This window comes from Diplotaxodon limnothrissa, linkage group LG2, assembly GCF_057381915.1.
Source record: "Diplotaxodon limnothrissa isolate DT_005_m linkage group LG2, D_limnothrissa_male_GT1.1, whole genome shotgun sequence".
In the NCBI taxonomy this organism is placed as follows: Eukaryota; Metazoa; Chordata; class Actinopteri; order Cichliformes; family Cichlidae; genus Diplotaxodon; species Diplotaxodon limnothrissa.
The window spans coordinates 33424611-33444100 of NC_140597.1; the positions used below are offsets into that span (position 1 = coordinate 33424611).

A 19490-nucleotide genomic window follows, 5' to 3' on the forward strand; every position below is an offset into this window, starting at 1 on the left:
CATCTCTTCTATTTAGAGCATTACTTATATCACATTTAATAAGATGAACAATCAATAAACAATCAGCAGCACCACTTGTTCATCACAGACCATAAAGAAATGAGGACAAATTATAGTAACTCTGTCTCGTGTTAATGTGTTCTTCTTGTCTCGGTGCTTAGTGTTTGTCTTCAGGTTACTTCCTGTTTTTTACTTTGAAGGTTTGTTTCCTTTCATGTCTTGTGTTAGTTATCATGGTTTTCTTTTTAACTTTTTGTCACAGTATCTGTTTCGTTTCCAGCCCTGTGATAGTCTTTGCTATGGTTATTTTTTAGTTTGTGGACTGTATTTTGGACCATTCACTGTTCTGTCTGACCTTATATTTACTGTTTATTTCTACCATATCCATTGCAGCGCTCATTTTTCTAACATACCACATATCCCAGCTAGTATTAGGTAAGATGTACATCCCGGAGGGGTCAGTGGTCCATAACAGGGGTAAAGACATCTGTTCATACTGGCATCTACACCTCAGTCAGTATTAACTGTGGAAGGAAGAAACTTAACAACAGGAAATCAAAGAAACAGACACAGGGAGGACATGCAAAATCCAAACAGACAGGCCCCAGCCAACCAGGAGGTTATCTCTGCTGCAATATAACATCTGTTACTAAATAACAGATAAAATCTGCCTTCTGATGCTTTCTGTCTGGTTTATTCTAATGTCTGCAAAATTTTATTCTCATGAACTAAACCACTAAAGCATCCAATTTTATCATTTTTTCTTCATGCTGCTAATAAAATGGTTACTAAAAGTGAAATGGAAAGTGTGAGTGGTAGATTCCTTCTGAGTCAGACACTAACACATGAAAGACGAAAATTATTACATTATTACTGAAAGCATGCTGTGAGCAAATCACAGTGGACATATGGGGTATCGATTACTGCCTCAGTCTAATTGTGCATTTGTCTGTGCATGGTTAGTGTGTTTGGGGATGGGGATTTGTGGAGAAGAAAGAGACAGAGGGAGGGACAGAGGAGACATTTTCCTCCCACTCGTTTGTGTCAAGAAAGGGGGAGGTCCAATTTGTGTCATAAACCAACAAAACTAAGCATGCAAGGAAGGCGATAAACACAGGCAGGACTGAGAGATGATACAAGCAGGGTGAAAATTAGGATCTTATTTCTTTATTTGAACCAGAAGGGAGAGCTGTATTGTGAAAGATTTACCATCAAGTTTCCAAGAAGGCACCTGTTGGGGAGAAGAGTTGCACTTTTCTCTCAGAGTCATTGCTACCTGGGTCACACTGACGAGCAGCAATGGGCTTCGTTTTGTGGGGGTTCTTGACTGATTTCTTCACCTACGAGACCACCAAATCCGTGGTGGTAAAGAGCTGGTCTGTGGGTATCATCAACCGTATTGTACAGCTGCTCATCATCACCTATTTTGTCGGGTCAGTGATCTGTAGTTTTCTTTTGAGTTTTTTTCAGAGTGTAATAATGTGTGTAATCATGGGTGTAAATTGAGTTTTCCTTAGCTAAATTACAAAATATTTCTTTCACTGATCCGTGTCATGCAGCTGGGTCTTCATCCATGAGAAAGCTTATCAGTCAAGCGACACCAACATTGAGTCCTCCGTGATGACCAAAGTCAAAGGCTTTGGTTATCTACAAAACCAAAACCAAAATGAGAACTATCAGAATCGTGTGATGGACGTGGCTGATTACGTGTCGCCCCCTCAGGTGAGTGACGTGATGATAACATGACATATTTAAACTTTGTAGTTTTCTATGAGTTATTAACAATGTTGGCAGTTAAGATGCTGCAGTTGAAAGTGTTTTTAAAATAACTTTTATGATGAGCAAGCTTTCTTCCCAGTCTCATATGTGTAGTAATAAATAAACACAAAGCATATCATAAGCATTCAGTTGTTGTTTTAGGGTTCAGGCGTGTTCTGCATCATCACCAAACTCATCGTCACTGAAAATCAGTTCCAAGGACGATGTACAGAGGTGAGTACACATTCAAACGCATGCTTTTGTCACGTTTTACTATTTTACCATTAATTTTCAGTCGATTTTAAGGCTTGCTGGTTTTATTGTAACCACTTATGTCTTCTTATTCCTAGGCAGCATAAAATACGTCAAAAATATTGCATATTTTGAACAAGGAAACCAAATTGCAGATTTTTTGTCAACATATCAGGATCAATATTATTGCAAACTGATATTCCAGCAGATATCTGCCTGGCATTTATACTTACGGGGTGTTTTTGGTCTCCAGAGAATCAACAGGAAGTCTTCAGCTAATTCACTGAAAGCCCTACAGCAAAAACATGGTCATATATATCAGTAAAGATTTATGACTATATTTATTTTTTCTGACAAATCTAATTAAAGTTTTAGTCTCTTTTGCACTGACATCAAATTACATTCTACTCCTACCTGTGAGTGGCGGTAGGATGCAGTAATGAGCTGAAGGGCAGAGGACACACCTTGAGCCATTAACTCCTTCTCAGTGTAGTGTTGGCAGTATGGTCCATCCATCCATTTTTCTTAGGCAGAGTATAACCTGGAGAAGTCATCAGTTTGTCACAGTAGTGTGTCAGTGCGCCCCAGGGCAGCTGTGGCTACAATGTAGCTTGCCATCACCAGTGTGTGAATGTGTGTGTGAATGGGTGAATGACTGAATGTAATGTGAAGCGCTTTGGTAGTAAAGCGCTATACAAATGCAAGCCATTTACCATTTTGTAATGAGACGGTGTGTGTGACCAGGTAGGAGGGCCTTGCCTCCGGATGGCAGGCAGAGACTCGATTCTCAAGGCAATGCTAGAACTGTATATAGAATGGGAAGAACGGGAGTCTTTGAATCTATTCTGGAATTTGTTACATTTATTCATTTGGTATGGAAACAGCTTCATGTTAGTATAAGATGAATGCAATTAGTAATATCTCTGATATGTATTCTTTAATGTTTCTAACGTAAACAGGCAGATCTGTAGGCTCTTAAACGCAGCCTTTTATCTGTCAGTGGCAGACAGGATGATTAAAAACTGACCTCACAGTGCATTAATAGCAGCTGGTAATACTGCAACATTTTTCAAGTTATATTTGGACTGATATATCGGGTTATATTTAGACTGATATATAGCGACCGTGGCTCAGGGGGTTGGGAAGCGCATCTATAACCGGAAGGTCGCTGGTTTGTCCTGTCCTGGTTGTTGTGTCCTTGGGCAACACCTACTGGTGTTGGCCAGAGGGGCCGATGGCGCGATATGGCAGCCTCGCTTCTGTCAGTCTGCCCCAGGGCAGCTGTGGCTGCAACCGTAGCTTGCCTCCACCAGTGAGTGAATGAATAGTGGCATTGTAAAGCGCTATATAAATCCAATCCGTTATTATTATCTTAGAGATGTGATTTTCAGTTTTATTTTTCAGTAGTAAAAGCACCAGAGCAGTCGTCCATGTGTTCCTGTTCATCCACTGTTACATTTCTATATGTTTCTTATTTTGTCTAGCATGCATTCAGTTTCTGTGTTTATGTTGTTTTTAGACTGAGAAGAAATGTTCTTCCGATGAAGACTGCCAGAAGCATGTTGGCAGCAACCTTTACAACGGTGAGTCAGATTTATTTTAAACAGAAACTTTCAACAGAAACAGAAACGTGCTGATGTCAAGTCTGTGGTGTTGTAACTTTGCTTATCTTTAAATATTCTTTAAATCAGATTTGTGGCATTGGCTGGTAAGTAAATACTAGATGAAAAAATAATCATGAAAAAATCTTTTAACCCAAAAATTGAATTAATAAAATAAGGCATGGTGCTAAAAACTGAGGAAATGAATTACGCTATTTAACAAAAAAAAACAAAACAGGGTTTCTTTGTTCTTTTAACCGGGACAAAAATATTTTTAAAGTAGAAGTGAAGTTTAAAAAGAATCATAGATTTATTTTATCTACCTTTGAGACATAAGGCAGAATGTAGCACTTAATACCCAGGAACAAACCTTCTTAAAAATAATATCAATATAAATAATATCTTCAAAATAATGTGCAAAGATGTTTGTGATATTATTGTATCGTCAAATAATCTTTAATTGAATATAAGAATATATTTATAGTAGAATGAGCCAGCCTTTGTTAAACTTGTAGATTTATTGATGGAATCTTTATACCACCTGATACTGTTTAAACCCAATGTAGTAAATGGTGAAAATTGAAATGTGTTCCTATGTTTTGCAGGTTTAATATTATAATATTGAAACATATTGGTAACAGAAAGTCAGACAATGCTCATTGTTAAATATTTCAGTCTTTACAACCAGGTGCCATGTCCTTTAGCATATTTTAGAAGAATATCAACTGCACAGAGTATGAACCTAAATCAAAAAGCAGGGTAAATATTTATAGTTTTATATTGTTTACAAACAATTTGCAGTAAACGTTATCCAAAACTCTCTGGCCCTGTCTGACAAAGTAATTCACCCCTAAGCCTAATAAGTGGTTGTGGCAGCAAGAATTGCACTCAAGTGTTTGCAATAATTGGTAATGAGTCCTTGTCCTTGTGGACTGGAGGAATTTTGGCCCACTCTTATTTGCTGATTGAGGATGAATGGTCATCTCAAGTCCAGACTTAGGCCACAGTGACTAGGCCACTCTAAAACCTTCATTTTGTTCATTTTTTAAGCCATTCAGAGGACATCGGTGGACTTGCTGTTATTTTTTGGATCATTGTCCTGTTGCATGACCCAAGTGAGCTTGAGCTTCAGGGCATGGACTGATGGCTGGACATTCTTCTTCAGGATTTTCTTTCAGAGAGCCGAATTCATTACTCCATCAATTATGGCAAGTCTACCAAAGCAGCCCCAGACAATCACGCTACCACCACCGTGTTTGACTATTAGTATGATGAACTTTCTATTAAATTTTGTGTTAGTTTTGCACTAGATGTTAAAGTTTTGTCTCACAGAATATTTGATTAAAAGTCTCGAGGCTCATCGTGATGTTTCTCTGCAAATCTGAGATGAGCCTTTGTGATCGTCTGCTCACTGTTACTCTTCCATGGATGCCATTTTTGCCCAGTCTCTTTCTTATTGCTGAATCATGAACTCTGACCTTAAATGAGGCAAGTGAGACCTGCAGTTCTTTGGTTGATGTTCTTTGTGAGTCGTCGATGCGATTGGAGTAATTTCGGTCAACCAGCCATTTCCGGCAAAGGTTCACCGCTTGTCCAAATTTTCTCTGTCTGTGGATAAAGGCTCTTCCACGTCGAAAGCCTTAGAAATTGTTTTGTAGCCCTTTACAAACAGATGGTTGTCAAGTTTCTTCAGATCGTGGCATGTTGTTTGGCTTCTTGAAATGTTTTGACCTAGCCCACTTTGTCAGACAGGTTCTATCTAAGTAAATTCTTGATTCAGTAGGTCTGGTCAGTAATCAGGCCTGGATGTAATGAAACTTAACTCAGATTTCCAAAACATTAATAATTTAAGTGGGACAATTACTTTTTCACACATCATTTTTTTCCCTTAATAAATGAAATTATTATTTTCAATCTGCAATTTGTATGTGCTTGGGTTATCACTGTCTGACATAAAAATGTGTTTGATGATCTGAAATGTGTGTGGCAAATGTACAAAAACACTTGGGGTAAATACTACTTCACAGCACTGTATAACTGATCATTATTATGGCTAACAGTATCTCCATTCAGTTACCTGAGCACAATGTTTCCTTCCTCTTCTTTCTTACACACCAGGTGTAATAACAGGTGCTTGCCTTAAAAACTCCAATGAGTCCCATGGCATGTGTGAGATGGAAGGATGGTGTCCAGCTGAAAATGATGCCATCAAAATGTAAGAGTGCACGCACATCCCACACAAATACATTTCACTCACTGAAAGTGTCATCTTTGTCCCCTTGTCTCTGTGTTTATCTCCCACAGTGAACCAATGGATGTGAACACCTTCACTATTTTCATCAAAAACAGTATTCGTTTCCCTCTTTTTAATGTCACCAGGTAAACCCCACAAACCTTAACCGAAGCAGCTAAAAAACATCAATATATTATGAGTGTCTTTTTAAAAAAACATAAAATCATTTTCCTTACTCAGAGGGAACTTTCCACCCACAATGACAGCCGATGAAATCAAGAAATGTAAATACCATCCAGAGGACTACCCCCTTTGCCCCATCTTTCGTGTGGGGGATGTGCTGAACTACACCGGTCAGAATATAACCGAACTGTTAAGCAAGGTAAGCATGAGTGTACAAGGTCGTATGAAGGTCTTGTCACTGTTAGGATGTTTCAAGTTACAGACAGCGGTCTTGTCCTTCCTATGCAAAGCTTCTGAAGTGCCTCAATCATCATTAAGTGCACAAGATAACACTTAGCTCAAAAAGCCAGATATTTTTGGAAGTATTTCACATTAATTCTCTCTGACCTAAAGTCAATCCAATTCCATACACTTCAATACCAGCCTTAGCTTTGACACATATTTACGTCAAAGCCAAAGCTGGTATTACATATTTAGGTGCTGAACCTCAAGGGGTGTCTCTCTTTTCCCAATCCTTCTGTCTCAGGGTGGAGAAATAGGAATAAACATTCAGTGGGAATGTAACCTGGACTTAAACATTGAAAAATGTATTCCCAAGTACTCCTTCACACGACTCGATGCTCCATTTGCCAAGAATGCTGTGTCCAAAGGATACAACTTCAGGTAGTGATAATGATTCTTCCTCTTCAAGTTTACTTCTTTTTTTAAAAAATCAGTCTTTAGTTACTCTTTTCTCTTCTTTGAATACAGATATGCAAAATATTTCAAAACAGAGAATGGGACTGAATTTCGGACTCTTCATAAGGCTTTTGCGATCCGTTTTGATGTCATGGTCACTGGCAAAGTGAGTTGTCTTCAAACTTAATATTAGACAAAGTGTGATAACAACTGGCTAAAACAAAGAATTTCCATGTGTCATTTTATGTAATTTATTTTCAGAAAATGTGACATTTATTAATTAAAAAAACACTGAAACATGACAAAATCAAGAAACTTTGCAGAAGTCTCAATTTAACATGAACTAAAATCATTTTGTTGAGCTGAGCATTGTGGGAAACCTACTACCACCACGTTAGCTTATTGTAGCACAGAGCTAGCTTAGCTTAGACTCTAGACTTAGCCTATTGCATAGGCTGTTTTTCTAAACACAGCACAAACGTTTTGAAGCTTCCAAATTTCCAGTAATTGCATAAGCAAATATACTTACCAACAACTTTATCGGGTACATGCTTTTAACACCAGGCTCAACACCCTTTTCGTTTTCATGGCATAGGAGATTTTGGTCCCTGTTGGTATGAGCATCGCACAGTTGCTGCAGATTTCCATGAGATTTGTATCATGGACCATCATGGACCATGATACAAATCTCCAATTCCACAACATCCTAAAGGTGCTGCGCTGAATTAAGATTTGTTGACTTTGAAGGCTGTTTGCGTACAGTGAGCTCAGTGTCATGTTCCAAAAACCAGTTTGAGATGATCTGAGCTTCATGACACAGAGTGTTTTCCTCCTGGAAGCAGTCACTAGACGATGGGTACATTGTGGTCATAAAGGGATGAAAATGGTCAGCAACAATATTCTGGTAGGCTGTGGCACAAACAATGCCCAGTTGGTACTAAAGGCGTGTGCCAAGAAAATATCTTTGCTACCATTACACCACCATCCATGCTTTCATGTTGTATATACCAAATTCTGACACTACCCTTCAAATGTTAGGACAGATATCAAGATTCAAGAACAAACCAGGCGATGTTTTTCCAAGTTTCTATTGTCCAATTTTGGTGAGCCTGTGTGGGTTATAGCCTTGATTTCCTGTTCTTAGTTGGCATGAGTGACACCTAGTGTGGTCTTCTACTGCTGTAGGGTCAATGTGTTGCCCTACACATTGTTGCACAGTGAGTGAATGTTATCTATATTCCTTTGAAAATAGCTCAGCTGATGTTTCCAAGAATTCAGTCTTCAGACTAAACTGCTGGCACAGAGCGCGATCCGTCCTCTCTCACCAGAGCAGAAAATAAGCATACTAGCCAAGTGTAAAAATATGACTTTTAAATCCCGGACTGTAAATGTTTAGAAAATAAATCACCATCTTTAAATATACATTTCAGTTATAATAGTGTAGAAAATCATTAAGGAATAGTACTTTATTTTAAAATTAAACATTATGGAGAGAGCCTGTGTGTATGAAACTGCATTACATGCCATCTAAAGTGACTCCATCTATTTCAGGCAGGAAAGTTTAACACAATCCCAACTATGATCAACTTGGTAGCTGCCTTTACCTCGATTGGACTGGTATGAAATTCTTATCAACCTAATCTATTGTTCTCATGTTGCTCTCGGCTCTCATTGATCTTTTGTATCTGTCGTGGCAGGGCGCGGTTCTCTGTGACATCATCTTACTAAACTTCTTGAAAGGGGCAGAGCAGTACAAAGCCAAAAAGTTTGAAGAGGTATTGCTTTTCATGGCACAGCAACATGTTTGTCCAAAAACCTATCAGAACCTTATCACAGATTTTCCTTCTTGCTTTGTCCGTGCAGGTGTCAGAGGCTCAGATAGAAGCTTCCACAGCTCAGAGTCCAGGGAGCCAGCTGTCACTCAAATGCATGAAGAGCTCCTGTGACTCTGGAGCACTTTCTCTCAACACCTATGACCAACCTCTCTAACCGACAGCAGCAATGTGAAGACATGGGCTCCCCTTCCTCTTTTCCTTTCCACCTTATTATAAGAGGTATTCAGCTTTAGATCGGCAAGTATATGGAACAGGGTAAAGGAGGACGATGTTGTTGCCATCTCCATAAGAAGTAAGGGCTTGTAGCTCACAACAATAACTGTCAAACTAGAGCCTCTTTGTAATAGTAATAAAATCCATTTTTATTCCAAACATTTTGATTTAGCAACATGTTAACTATGATAATCGTCAAACTCATGTTTGTCAGCTGAAAGGTGGAGCCGATTAAATCCTCCTGACTCAAGCCAAATAGGAAAAAATATGTCTAATACTGAAACACTGTTGAGAATAAATTATTTGAATAAGACTTTGGAGTATCTTTCTTTGTTGTCATGTACGCACAAACACAGTCTGTTCTTTTGTCTGAAGTAAAAGTGTCCAAGTCTCTAAGTGGTGTAGAGACACAGCAAATCCTGGTGTGTGTGTGTGTATGTGTGTGTGTGTGTGTGTGTGTGATCTTAAGGTTTACAAATGGTCCACTATTAGTCCACATCTGGTGGATATTGCATACTCATGCAACAGTTACTGTGCAGATTAATGGACTATTATAGTGATTCTTATTCTCTCAATTTTTAGTCATTTTTTTGTTTATGCAATTGAAAAAAAGATTATTCTTCTGCTTTTCTGACAGATTTTCATCTCAGACAGTCCCTCTACTTCTCTCCGTCACATATTTTCATTTTCCCGTCATCCGTCTGTGCCCACCCACTCTTCACTACCAGGACACTAATAGATCGGCTAAAGAGCTTCTTAATGGTGCTTGCTGACAGTGATTTATGAGAAAGGATATCTGTCAGGGGAGGCCACAGAGGAAACAACAGCAGTTAGTGTGAAGCTTTGATGTACTAAAATGATAACACAAGTTAGTATAATGCATGTAATGGAAATCATAGAATATGATACAATACACCACGAAGCACTCTGTACATGAAAAATACACAAAATGATTCAGTGTATCCCATAATTTTAAGGACCTTCTCTCTCACACATCCATGGCCTTTTTAGAATTACCAAGTAGCCTAACATGCCAGGTCTTTGTACTGTGGGAGGAAGTTGGAGCAGAAACACAAGGGACACGGAGAACATCCAAACTCCACAGAAACGCCCCTGCCCACTGCACCAACCTGACACCTGTTGAATATAATTATTAGCATTGAATAATGTGAGTGGGATGAGATGAGATTTGGTGGGAGGTGTTTATTTGCTAGTCAGCTATAGAGAAAATGTGGGTGTTATCTCAACTTTTCCAGCATAGATGCACAAGCATGAGGTGTTTGTGCAGATTTGCTTTGTTGATTTTTCTCTAAACTTCAGTCTTGTTGTTTCTTCAGATGCAAACCTAAACTGTGCTGCCATGTTCTTTTATAGAGGAGACACTTTCTCTTGGCAACCTTTCCAAACTTGTTCAGTCTTTTTCTAATTGGAGTATCATGAACTTTAGCATTTAATATGTTACATGCTAACTGAGGGCTATAGAGTCTTAGATGTAGCTCACCACTTTTTGTAGTGTCTCTGAGCACAGTTTGCACAGTTTGACCCAAGGTGAATTTTCTGGGATGTGCCCTCCCACAGATTGGCAGGTGACTTTCCACTCGTGAATAGTCTTTCTCACTATGCAACAATATACAATGGGCCTGATGAAGCTTCCTAAATTGATGGAAAGCAACAACTGACTCTCTACGGTCATTGTTGATGTGTGTCATCCTTAGCATCATGTTAATACTCACCTTAAGGCTCCAGACCAGCAAAGTGCCAGAACCTCTCCTCTTAAATAAAAAATGACACAGTATATGTCATCTATGTTCTTCATTTCAGCTTGTATTTATCTAATTTTAGAACCTACTGTGGACCAGATGATTTACCATTATGCCCGGATACATAAAACCCTAAAATTGAAAAATGCACTTTCTTTTTCACATGACTGTATAAATTTATTTTATTTGTTTATTCTGTAAAAAAAAAAGAAAAAAGGCAGAAATAACAAAGTTCTCGTCTAACCCTACCAAAGAAGACAGATAGCTAAAGCTCTGACGCTTTATTTTTTGTCTCAATACTGCACAGCCTCTCATGTTGCTACATCTAAAAAGAAATAAAACGGCCTCAGCTGTTAAAAAAATTCACAGAGGTTCATGTGAGATGATGATTCACTCTGTATACACAGTATATAAAAGATAAAAGCAGTTTCTGGCTATGAAAACGAACTGTTTAAATACCAACCTGGTTTATGGTCACAGCTGCTAGTTTTAAGTCTTATTCAAGACAGAATGATGTTCATTTCATAAACAGTGATCACATGTAGAAAAAGCGGGGTTCGCTTTATGGAGGAGCTACCTTTTGATTGACAGTATGGCACACTCATACTACCATATGAGTGTGCAGTGTCCTTGGTTCCTCGGTCAGCTCCAGCCCTGGCTCAGGGTTTAAATAGGACGGGACTGTGCTGTTTAAATAAGGCTTAAAAACTAGTGGCTACATTCATCTTTTATACAAAGTCGATGCTTTCTCACTAGAATAAGTGAACTCAGTGCTCAGGTGCTTGTCTCCATCTCTCCAAATTTAAATGGTGGTATTGAATAGAGAGGAGCAGCTGATCAGAAACCACTGACCACTCCAGCTCACACATTCTTCCTCCTTTGGGGTTATTCTCTATGATGGCTGGACTGGGAGCCATTACCCTGAGACAGGATATGGACTGTGGGGTGGGGTGGTGAGTACAGTAAGTGAGTGACGCAGATAGCAGACTGCTGTCATGTGTAAGACTGAAGGAGCACAAGGAGGAACATCTGAATCAACAAAATGCTTTCAGCACATTCAGCTGTTGGGTTACTGCAGCATAGTCCTCAGTTTGGATCACTAGTGCAACTGGAAAAGTCTTTAACCTCTGCTCAAACTTTGCTTAATAAAGCAGGAACAATAAGAAAAAGAAAGACAAAAATATCCACTTATAAAGCTTTCTGTGTGCACTGCAGAAAATATAAATATAAATATATATATATATATATATATAAATATATATGTATATCCCAATATAGTATTTATTTCCCTTATTGCATCTTAAAATCAAAACATTTCAGAAAATAAATGAGGGAAAAAGTGATTACGTATCCACGCCAGGCCTACTACTGGTCAGATATGACTTTTTGAAATACTGTCACATTAAAAAAAAAAAGTTTTCAAAGCAGAGCAACCTGCTCTTGAGACAAACTGTATCCCCTTAAGTTTATTTGTTTAATTTATAGAACGCAAAGTCCGTGAGAATGAACCCAGCACGCAGACAGTTTTACAGTCACTATCTGCGTTTCTTGTTTGTGTTCTTCCTCTTCAGAGCCAGTATCCACGCAGGGAGGGCTGTCCGCCGGGCCGGTGCCTCCTCCCCTGCCGCTACCGGATGCACTTCACACTCCTGCTCTGTCACCGAGTCCTCATCTGTAGCTGCTGAGTCATCCTCCAAGTCTGAAGTGTCCAGATCCATGTCTGGAGGTTCTATGGCCACCACTTCCTCCGCAAAACGAACCCGGCGGTTCTCCTCCACTCTCCTCTGAACCGAGAAAGAAGCACGAAACACAAAAAAGTTACAGAGAATTTAGCATCTGATTAAATATTACAGAGACTGAATGATTTCCTCAAGTTTTTTCAAATCATTTCATTAATTTTATTTGTGGATGTTGACATTTTAAAATTTCCAACCACAAGGAGGCGCTGCGATACACACTATCTTACCCTTTTATTCACTGTCTCCATTGAGGACTCCGACTCGGGGGATACGGGGTATTTGAGGACACCATGGGGCGCTCGAGCCAAAGGATTAAAAGCAGTTGGGGAGAGAGAGGCTGAATGAGAGTTTAGGGTGTATAAGGGTATTACGTTCTCGTGCTCTGACTCTCCTGTGTCAACCATCATCTGGCTGCTCGTAGGATTCAGTGAAGACATGTCCCCTTCTGTAAAACAAAAGAGACAACTTGATTTCCTGAACAGCCACCAAATTAAATCGCTCAAACAATAAAAACTCTTTAATAATAACTGATCATTAATGTTGCTGTTGGAGTATTAAGCTGTTCTGACCTCTGTCTGTCTGCTCTCCATCACTTATTTTGTCGGCTTGAAGCCTGTCGTCTCTCCTGTCAGCCGACTGATGCTGTCTCTTTCTGTTGAGGGTGACTCGGCTCTTCAACGCCTTGTTAAGCGGATTTTTTGTAGACTGCAAAGGACAAGAGAGAATGGGGAGAATCACAAAGTTGTCATATTGATAATATAGATATTCTTTTTTATATTAACTGGATGAACATGAGATATTTTTTGTTTATGAATATCTTACCACTACAAATGATGGAGGTCTTATTTGCTGTTCCAGTCTGCTCGCTCCAGACTGCATATGTGGGTAGTTGTGACCATCTTCCATTGCTTCTGAAGGGTCAGTCTGATGTAGTTTTCCACCTGAAATGTCCGTACTTGCAGCTGGGAAAGCATTAGGCAATGTTTGCGCCATGCTGAAATCTGTGGCCCGTGATGACTCTGTGCTCCTGAAGCTCCACTGGTTGCCCCCACTGCCAAGTTGGTTCAAAATCCCATTTGACGGAGTGCTACTGTGAGGATTTAGTTGGTTTGGGGGTTGGCCCATTGGGTCCTCTAATGGTCTCTGATTTGCTGATGAGGATGAAAGGCTGGGACTGAGGAACTTAGCCCACTCTTGGCCCTTAGTGATCTCTTCCAGCAGACTGAATGACCCGAGGCCCAATTCAAAGTCACTGGCAGGTCTGAAACGGGACAAAATCTTCATTAAACTCAAAAATTCAGTATACAAATCCCATCACTACCAACAGCACAAAGAGATTTTTATTTAAAATAACCCAAAATAACATTTCAGAGTTCACTCAGATGAGGTGTGATGTTATAAAAGGTCCTTGAATACAGTTAGCTCCATAACTTTGTATTTTTGAGGTTTTACCTCTGTACATCACCACGGTTGATTTTAAACAAACAATCAACACATTATTAGAAAGAAATTGGCATTAAGGTTTTAGGAAAGGGTCATTTTTATGCATAGAGGTTCAAAATTAATGAGACAACTGACTGACAAGCAGTAGAGGCCTGCTCCCTTGTTATTTTATGACAAGTGAAGAAAGCATAATATCTCAAACTGATTCAAAGTGTTAAAATTGCATTTTATTTTTCACTGTACTTTTAAATGAGTCCCAAAGAGATGTCTGTGCAAGTGAGGGAGGCTGAAAAACAAAACAAAATAAACATCTTAGAGAGAGCAAAAGCTTCAGCAGTGTCCAAATCAACAATCTGTTTCATTCTTATAAAGAATGAATACAGTGGCCTCCTTCAGCAACACCGAAATGCCTGAAGGCCCTAAGGAGACAACTGCAGTGAATGATGACAGAATTATTTCCATGGTTAACAAAAACAACTTCACTCAACTCATCAACTAACCAAGTCAAGAACTTTCTCAAGGAGGTAGGTGTATCATTATCAAAGACTACAATCAAGAGACGCCTTCGTGAATAGAAACAGGGGGTTTACAACAAGGTGCAAACTACTGATTACACTCAAGAGCAAGAAGCCCAAATTAGACTTTGCCAGAAAACATGTGGTTTTGAAAAATTCTTTGGACCTTGCACCACAATGATGGAAAGAGAAAACTGTGGAGAAGGACAGAAACATCTCATGATCCTCATGAGTGTACCACATCATCTGTCAAACATGGTGGAAGCAGTGTTACAGTATAGGCATGTACAGCTGGAGCTGGGTCACTGGTCTTTATTAGTGATGTGACTGCTAAAAGAAGCAGCCGGATAAATTGTGAAGTGTGCAGGGCTCTACTCTCTGCTCCGATTCAACCAAATGCTCCAAAACTGATCATGACACTGTTTCATGGTGCAAATGGAGATTACAATCATACTCCAAAAGCAACCCAAGAGTTTCTCAAGGCAAAGACATGGGTATTCTTTGATGGCCAAGTCAGTCACCTGAGCCTAACAGAGGATGCTTTTCAGTTACCAAAAACTAAACTGAAACCAGAGAGACCCACGAACAGCTGTAGGGGACTACGGTAAAGGTCAGGCAGAGCATCGCAAGGGAAGAAACACAGCATTTCAAATCAAGTCAAGTAAATGGCCTGTATTTGCTTTACTTAGTCCCTTAGGACCCCAAAGCGCTTTACACTACATTCAGTCATCCACCCATTCACACACACATACAGGTGATGGCAAGCTACATTGTAGCCACGGCTGCACTGGGGCGCACTGACAGAGGCGAGACTGCCGGACACTGGCGCCACCGGGCCCTCTGACCTTCTGACCACCACTAGTAGGCAACAGTGTCTTGCCCAAGGACACAACGACCGAGACTGTCAGAGCCAGGGTTCGAACCGGCAGCCTTCCGATTACAAGACGAACTGCCAACTCTTGAGCCACGATCGCACCAAGTGGCTTTTATTGTCATTTCGACCATGTACAGTGGTACAGTACAGAGTGAAATGCGACAGCGTTCCTCCGAGACCCTGGTGCTACAGTGCAACACTAGACAGAACAGGGCAATATAGACACAACACAGTGCAATGGAAATGTGCAAAATGCTGAGTATTGTGCAAAAGTAACTTGGTGTCTATAGGGGTGTCTGCACGTGTGTGTGTGTGTGTGTGTGTGTGTGTGTGTGTGTGTGGTTAATATGAGATACTACATATAAGTGCTTGGTAGTCACATGCATGAAGGTGTGCGTGTGTGTGTCAGTCCAGTCACTGAGTGTTCAGGAGTCCGACGGCTTGGGGGAAGAAACTGTTCCGTTGGTCACTGTATGCAAATAATTTTAATCCAAGTATTAAAAACTGAATTTATATTTAAAATTATCTTAGTACAACCAATTACTTTTGATCTCCTGAAATTCCTAAACAGCTAATGCAACATTTTTGTAAAGCCCCAGTGTGCAGAAACAAAATAACAAAAATTGTCATTATCCAACAACTTTAATGAAAGAAATCTCTCAGCAGATTAAATTCTTAAAGTTCTGTTTGCTCCTTGTCCAGGCTGTCCTGGAGAAAGCTTTTGTCAATACACAGAAAATGTCCTATTTTATTTGTTTACCTTACTGTGGTCTTCTTGTAAAAACCAGACATGCCTATAGTAGATAGTAAAAGAACAGGAACTTGTGTTTATCTGTTCTTCATTACTGTATAATGAATGACTGTGGGGAAGGTCTTTATCACTAGAACAAGCTGTAAAGTTTATGAAAATACAGTTAAAAGTCAAAAATGTATGCCCTACTTCACATTTTCTTTGCCAGTTCGATTCTCACCCACGGGCCTCATGTTTGACTAAATTCTATTAGCAAGTATTACTGTTTAGTCCACTGCACCATAGAGCTCTACTGTTTCCCTAGAAATGTAGCCATATACATAAAACACATCAATGACACACACTGTGGCAGTAGTTTACAGTAGTTTACAGTAGTTTACATGGGCCTTCATGGACCAACTAAGCTTACAAGCTAACTCGATACAACAGAAATGCTGACCAGAGCAAATTTTATAAACCTTTTTTGTTGTTGTTGCTGCCTGTTGTTATTTGTTTTTAGCCCCTGAGACACCACCAGTCAAGTATCAGATGTTTTTATATGGCTTTAAGGCTTGTTTTTATCTTTTGTCGTTGGTCAAATTTGCAATTTTACAATTTCTAAGCTATTTCATATTCTCTACGGCCTACTTTTCATGCTCTCATTTCCAGCAAGTAGGGCTCAGGCAGCATTTCCTGTACATTACATATACTACAGACCAGTTTTGCACCACTTCTACATCGCTTGATTATGTTTTTGTAGTGTTCCTTAATCTTCCTCAAGATCCAGCTAGCTAAGTCTACCTGTTTTAGGAAATTACAAATCCTTCAAAATGAAAGCTACATATATGGGAGTTATTTTAATTATTTATGTCTCTAGTAGGAAAAACATAAAGCAAACAAACTTGGCTTCGGTAAGCGAGTATCTTTCCATCTTGTGTGTTAAGTCCTAATGAGAGAATCATTCTTTATGAGTTACTTGCTGTGTACATCTGTTTCCTTTAATAGCAGGTTTTAAAAAAATCTCATTGTACACAGCATGAAAGTTTGTAATGACACATGCTCTCAGTGACAGGGTGTGTTTGGCACTTCAGACCACAGACACACATCAAGGGTAAAGATATCTGATGGCTGGAAACATCTCAAATGCTTCACATATCTTACTGCTGACGTTTCAGAGCAAATAAAGCCAAAAAAAAACTGTTCGGCTTTCAGTTTGTGCCATGCTGCTAGAGTGCAGGTTTGGATGTATTTGTGCAATTTAGGATCATTTGTGTGCCTGTTACCTGATGTGGCTGTCGTTAGTGGCGTCCTCTGTGCGTGCAGGAAGCATTTTACTGGCTCCACTGGTGTCCAGTGAACGGAGGGTCCTTTCGTCCTTATTTGACGCATTGATGAGGCTTTCTGTAACCTGGTTTGGGTGTGAAATCTGCGTGAAAAAACAAGTTGCAGTGTCACTTCAAGATTTCTTTTTTTATCATTATATAACAAAACCACACTACTCACCTCAGGTTCCTCCCCACTCTTCTGGTCTCCTATGCTTCCTTCTTCTTCTTTTCCCTTTTTTCCTTGTCTGTCCTTCCATCGCTCCTTGAGCCTCTGCGTCCACCTTCTGGTTTTATTCTCAGATGATCTCTGTTTCCTCCTCACGCTACTGTTTGTTGTTTTTTGACTGTCTGAGGCAACCTGCGTATCTTTGTTTTCTGCCATCGCTCCAAATCCTCCATTTCCTACAATTAACGCTTTATTGTCTTGACCTCCTGCGAAAGGGTCTGTGTTTTTCGCGGCCCACAGGTAGACTTTAGGTTTAAAGCCCTGCTCCTGGTTCTCATTCACTCCCATGCTTTGGGCAGCATCTGTGTTAGGAGGCATGCTTCTTTTCATTGCAGAATTGCCAAAACTCCACTTCTCACTATCAGTCCTCTCAAAGGAAGCATCTTTAAGTGATGTGGTAGGAAACAGCTGCCCTGTTACTGTTGGGGCGATCGCAGGCTGTGTCGCCTGTCCCATAACCCTGCTATCACCAGTGTCACCAACACTGTTGTCTTTCTGGGAGGGGAAGGAAATAAAACCCCTGTCCACCCCACCTCCATGACCGGGCTGCTGTAGATGACTAAATTTGAAGTTAAAGTTGCTGTCTGCAGCAGGGCTCCTGACCTTATTTGAAGGGATGCCATTAGTACCTGGGCTGCTGTTTTCTGGTCCAAGAGTGTGCCGGTGCCCCTGGCCCTCTCTTTCCGACTGCAGCTTCAGTTTCTGCAGCATGGACTGCAGCAGGGCCTGGGAGTCTGCTGGATTAGGTGACTGAGACATCTAGTAACACAACCTCTAAGTCTTCTAAATCCAGAAGTCGCAGAAACGCGTGTCAACACCACAGTGAAACTGGATACACAAGGACGGACTCTATGCAAATAATATAATTCGTCGCTTTACAACCAGCATGACAAGAGGAAAAATACCTTTGTGTAGAAGATATCACTCTTTGGTCCAGTTTTTGTTAGAAAGACACCTGTTATGGCTGCTTTCGCCTTTCTGAATAATCCAATCCCTTTCCATGACAATGTAGTTGCTTCATAGCAAATATGAAGAAAGATCCACCTCTTCCAGTTAAACGTCCAGAGGTACAAATCCTTCTTCTTCTTCTCTGTGTAAACTGCTGCTTCTTATGCTGCCTCCACTAATGCTCAATCCTCAAGAAGAGCAGCAGAAGTCTTCTTCTGTTGTTCTGCAACAAAGAGATATAAGCTTTTGGTGTTTTTTCCCTATTTTCAAAAGTCTCTCGCTTTTACTAAATGCCCATAGTTCCATTACACTACTGGTGTTGTCGTCACACCTCTTCTCCAGCAGCCACTTATATCACTGGTAATGGGAGGAGAGACTGTGAATGGCTGCGTTCCTCAGATATTACAAACTGAAGCAGACCAACAAGAAAGACCAGTAAGGTGAGATAATTGTTTGCTGACTCTAACTCTCTCCCACTGTGTGTATTTCTGCCCATCTTTGTATTTTGCCCTCCCTTCCTTCCCATTTCTCTACTTGTAACGCTTGCTCACTCAAGTGCACACACACCCTCTGTGACCTGTAACTGATAATTATAGGGCGTTCTTAAGAGCAGCCGCTATGAATGTGCCTGCCAAATTAAAGATATAGGAAAATGTCTGCACTGAGCTTTGCAATAACCCATTTTATATCAACTCTGTGAAAAATGCTGTCACAGAGGCCTTTGCTACTGTTGTCGAAATAAAGTAATAGATTCTCCAAACATGCAGTGTACTTCAGCTTGGAGAACACCATGCAATCTTTCTTATAGGTTTGTTAACCACCAGCTATACTGTTCTCCACTGCAAGTCATTAAAAAATGCTGCCGCCCTGATAAACTTTTAACTGTTTTAATTATATTTCAGCCAACTACTATGCATTTAAAAGCACAGTAATTGTACTGCCTTCTTTCTGACTGAAGGTTTAGAGTATAAGATTAAGTAGGTACACTACAGTACTTGAAAAGCTACTTTCCTATTCTGACATGAACTTATTTAATAATTATCAAGTTGCTAATCATTAAGTAAAGTTTATATAACAATTAGTAACAATGTACATCTTTATCCATTACAATTATACCTTTTTTTTTGGTTTTTCGTCACGCTATCTTTATATATTTCTAATCCGGACGATCATAAAA

General features: G+C 39.9%; 2 protein-coding genes across 3 annotated transcripts; one reads left to right on the plus strand and one right to left on the minus strand.

Moving 5' to 3' along the window:
- Nucleotides 1-1299: 1299 nt before the first annotated feature.
- On the plus strand, nt 1300-8694 carry p2rx3a (purinergic receptor P2X, ligand-gated ion channel, 3a). Its single transcript, XM_085371684.1, has 12 exons — nt 1300-1433; nt 1560-1722; nt 1921-1992; nt 3530-3593; nt 5730-5826; nt 5916-5990; nt 6085-6226; nt 6554-6690; nt 6778-6871; nt 8257-8322; nt 8403-8480; nt 8569-8694. Exons 1-12 carry the CDS (start codon nt 1300-1302, stop codon nt 8692-8694), a joined length of 1248 nt encoding a protein of 415 aa, XP_085227810.1.
- Nucleotides 8695-12043: 3349 nt separating this feature from the next.
- Nucleotides 12044-18124, minus strand: LOC146638918 (uncharacterized). Of its 2 annotated transcripts, none has more exons than XM_085371705.1 (6): nt 17318-18124; nt 17098-17222; nt 13075-13513; nt 12822-12957; nt 12480-12697; nt 12044-12297 (listed from the first exon to the last, which is right to left on the minus strand). In XM_085371705.1, exons 1-6 carry the CDS (start codon nt 18122-18124, stop codon nt 12049-12051), a joined length of 1974 nt encoding a protein of 657 aa, XP_085227831.1. In that variant the 3' UTR covers nt 12044-12048. The 2 variants fall into 2 exon arrangements, with proteins under 2 accessions (XP_085227831.1, XP_085227823.1); XM_085371697.1 differs by having other exon boundaries at nt 17098-17240.
- Nucleotides 18125-19490: the final 1366 nt, after the last annotated feature.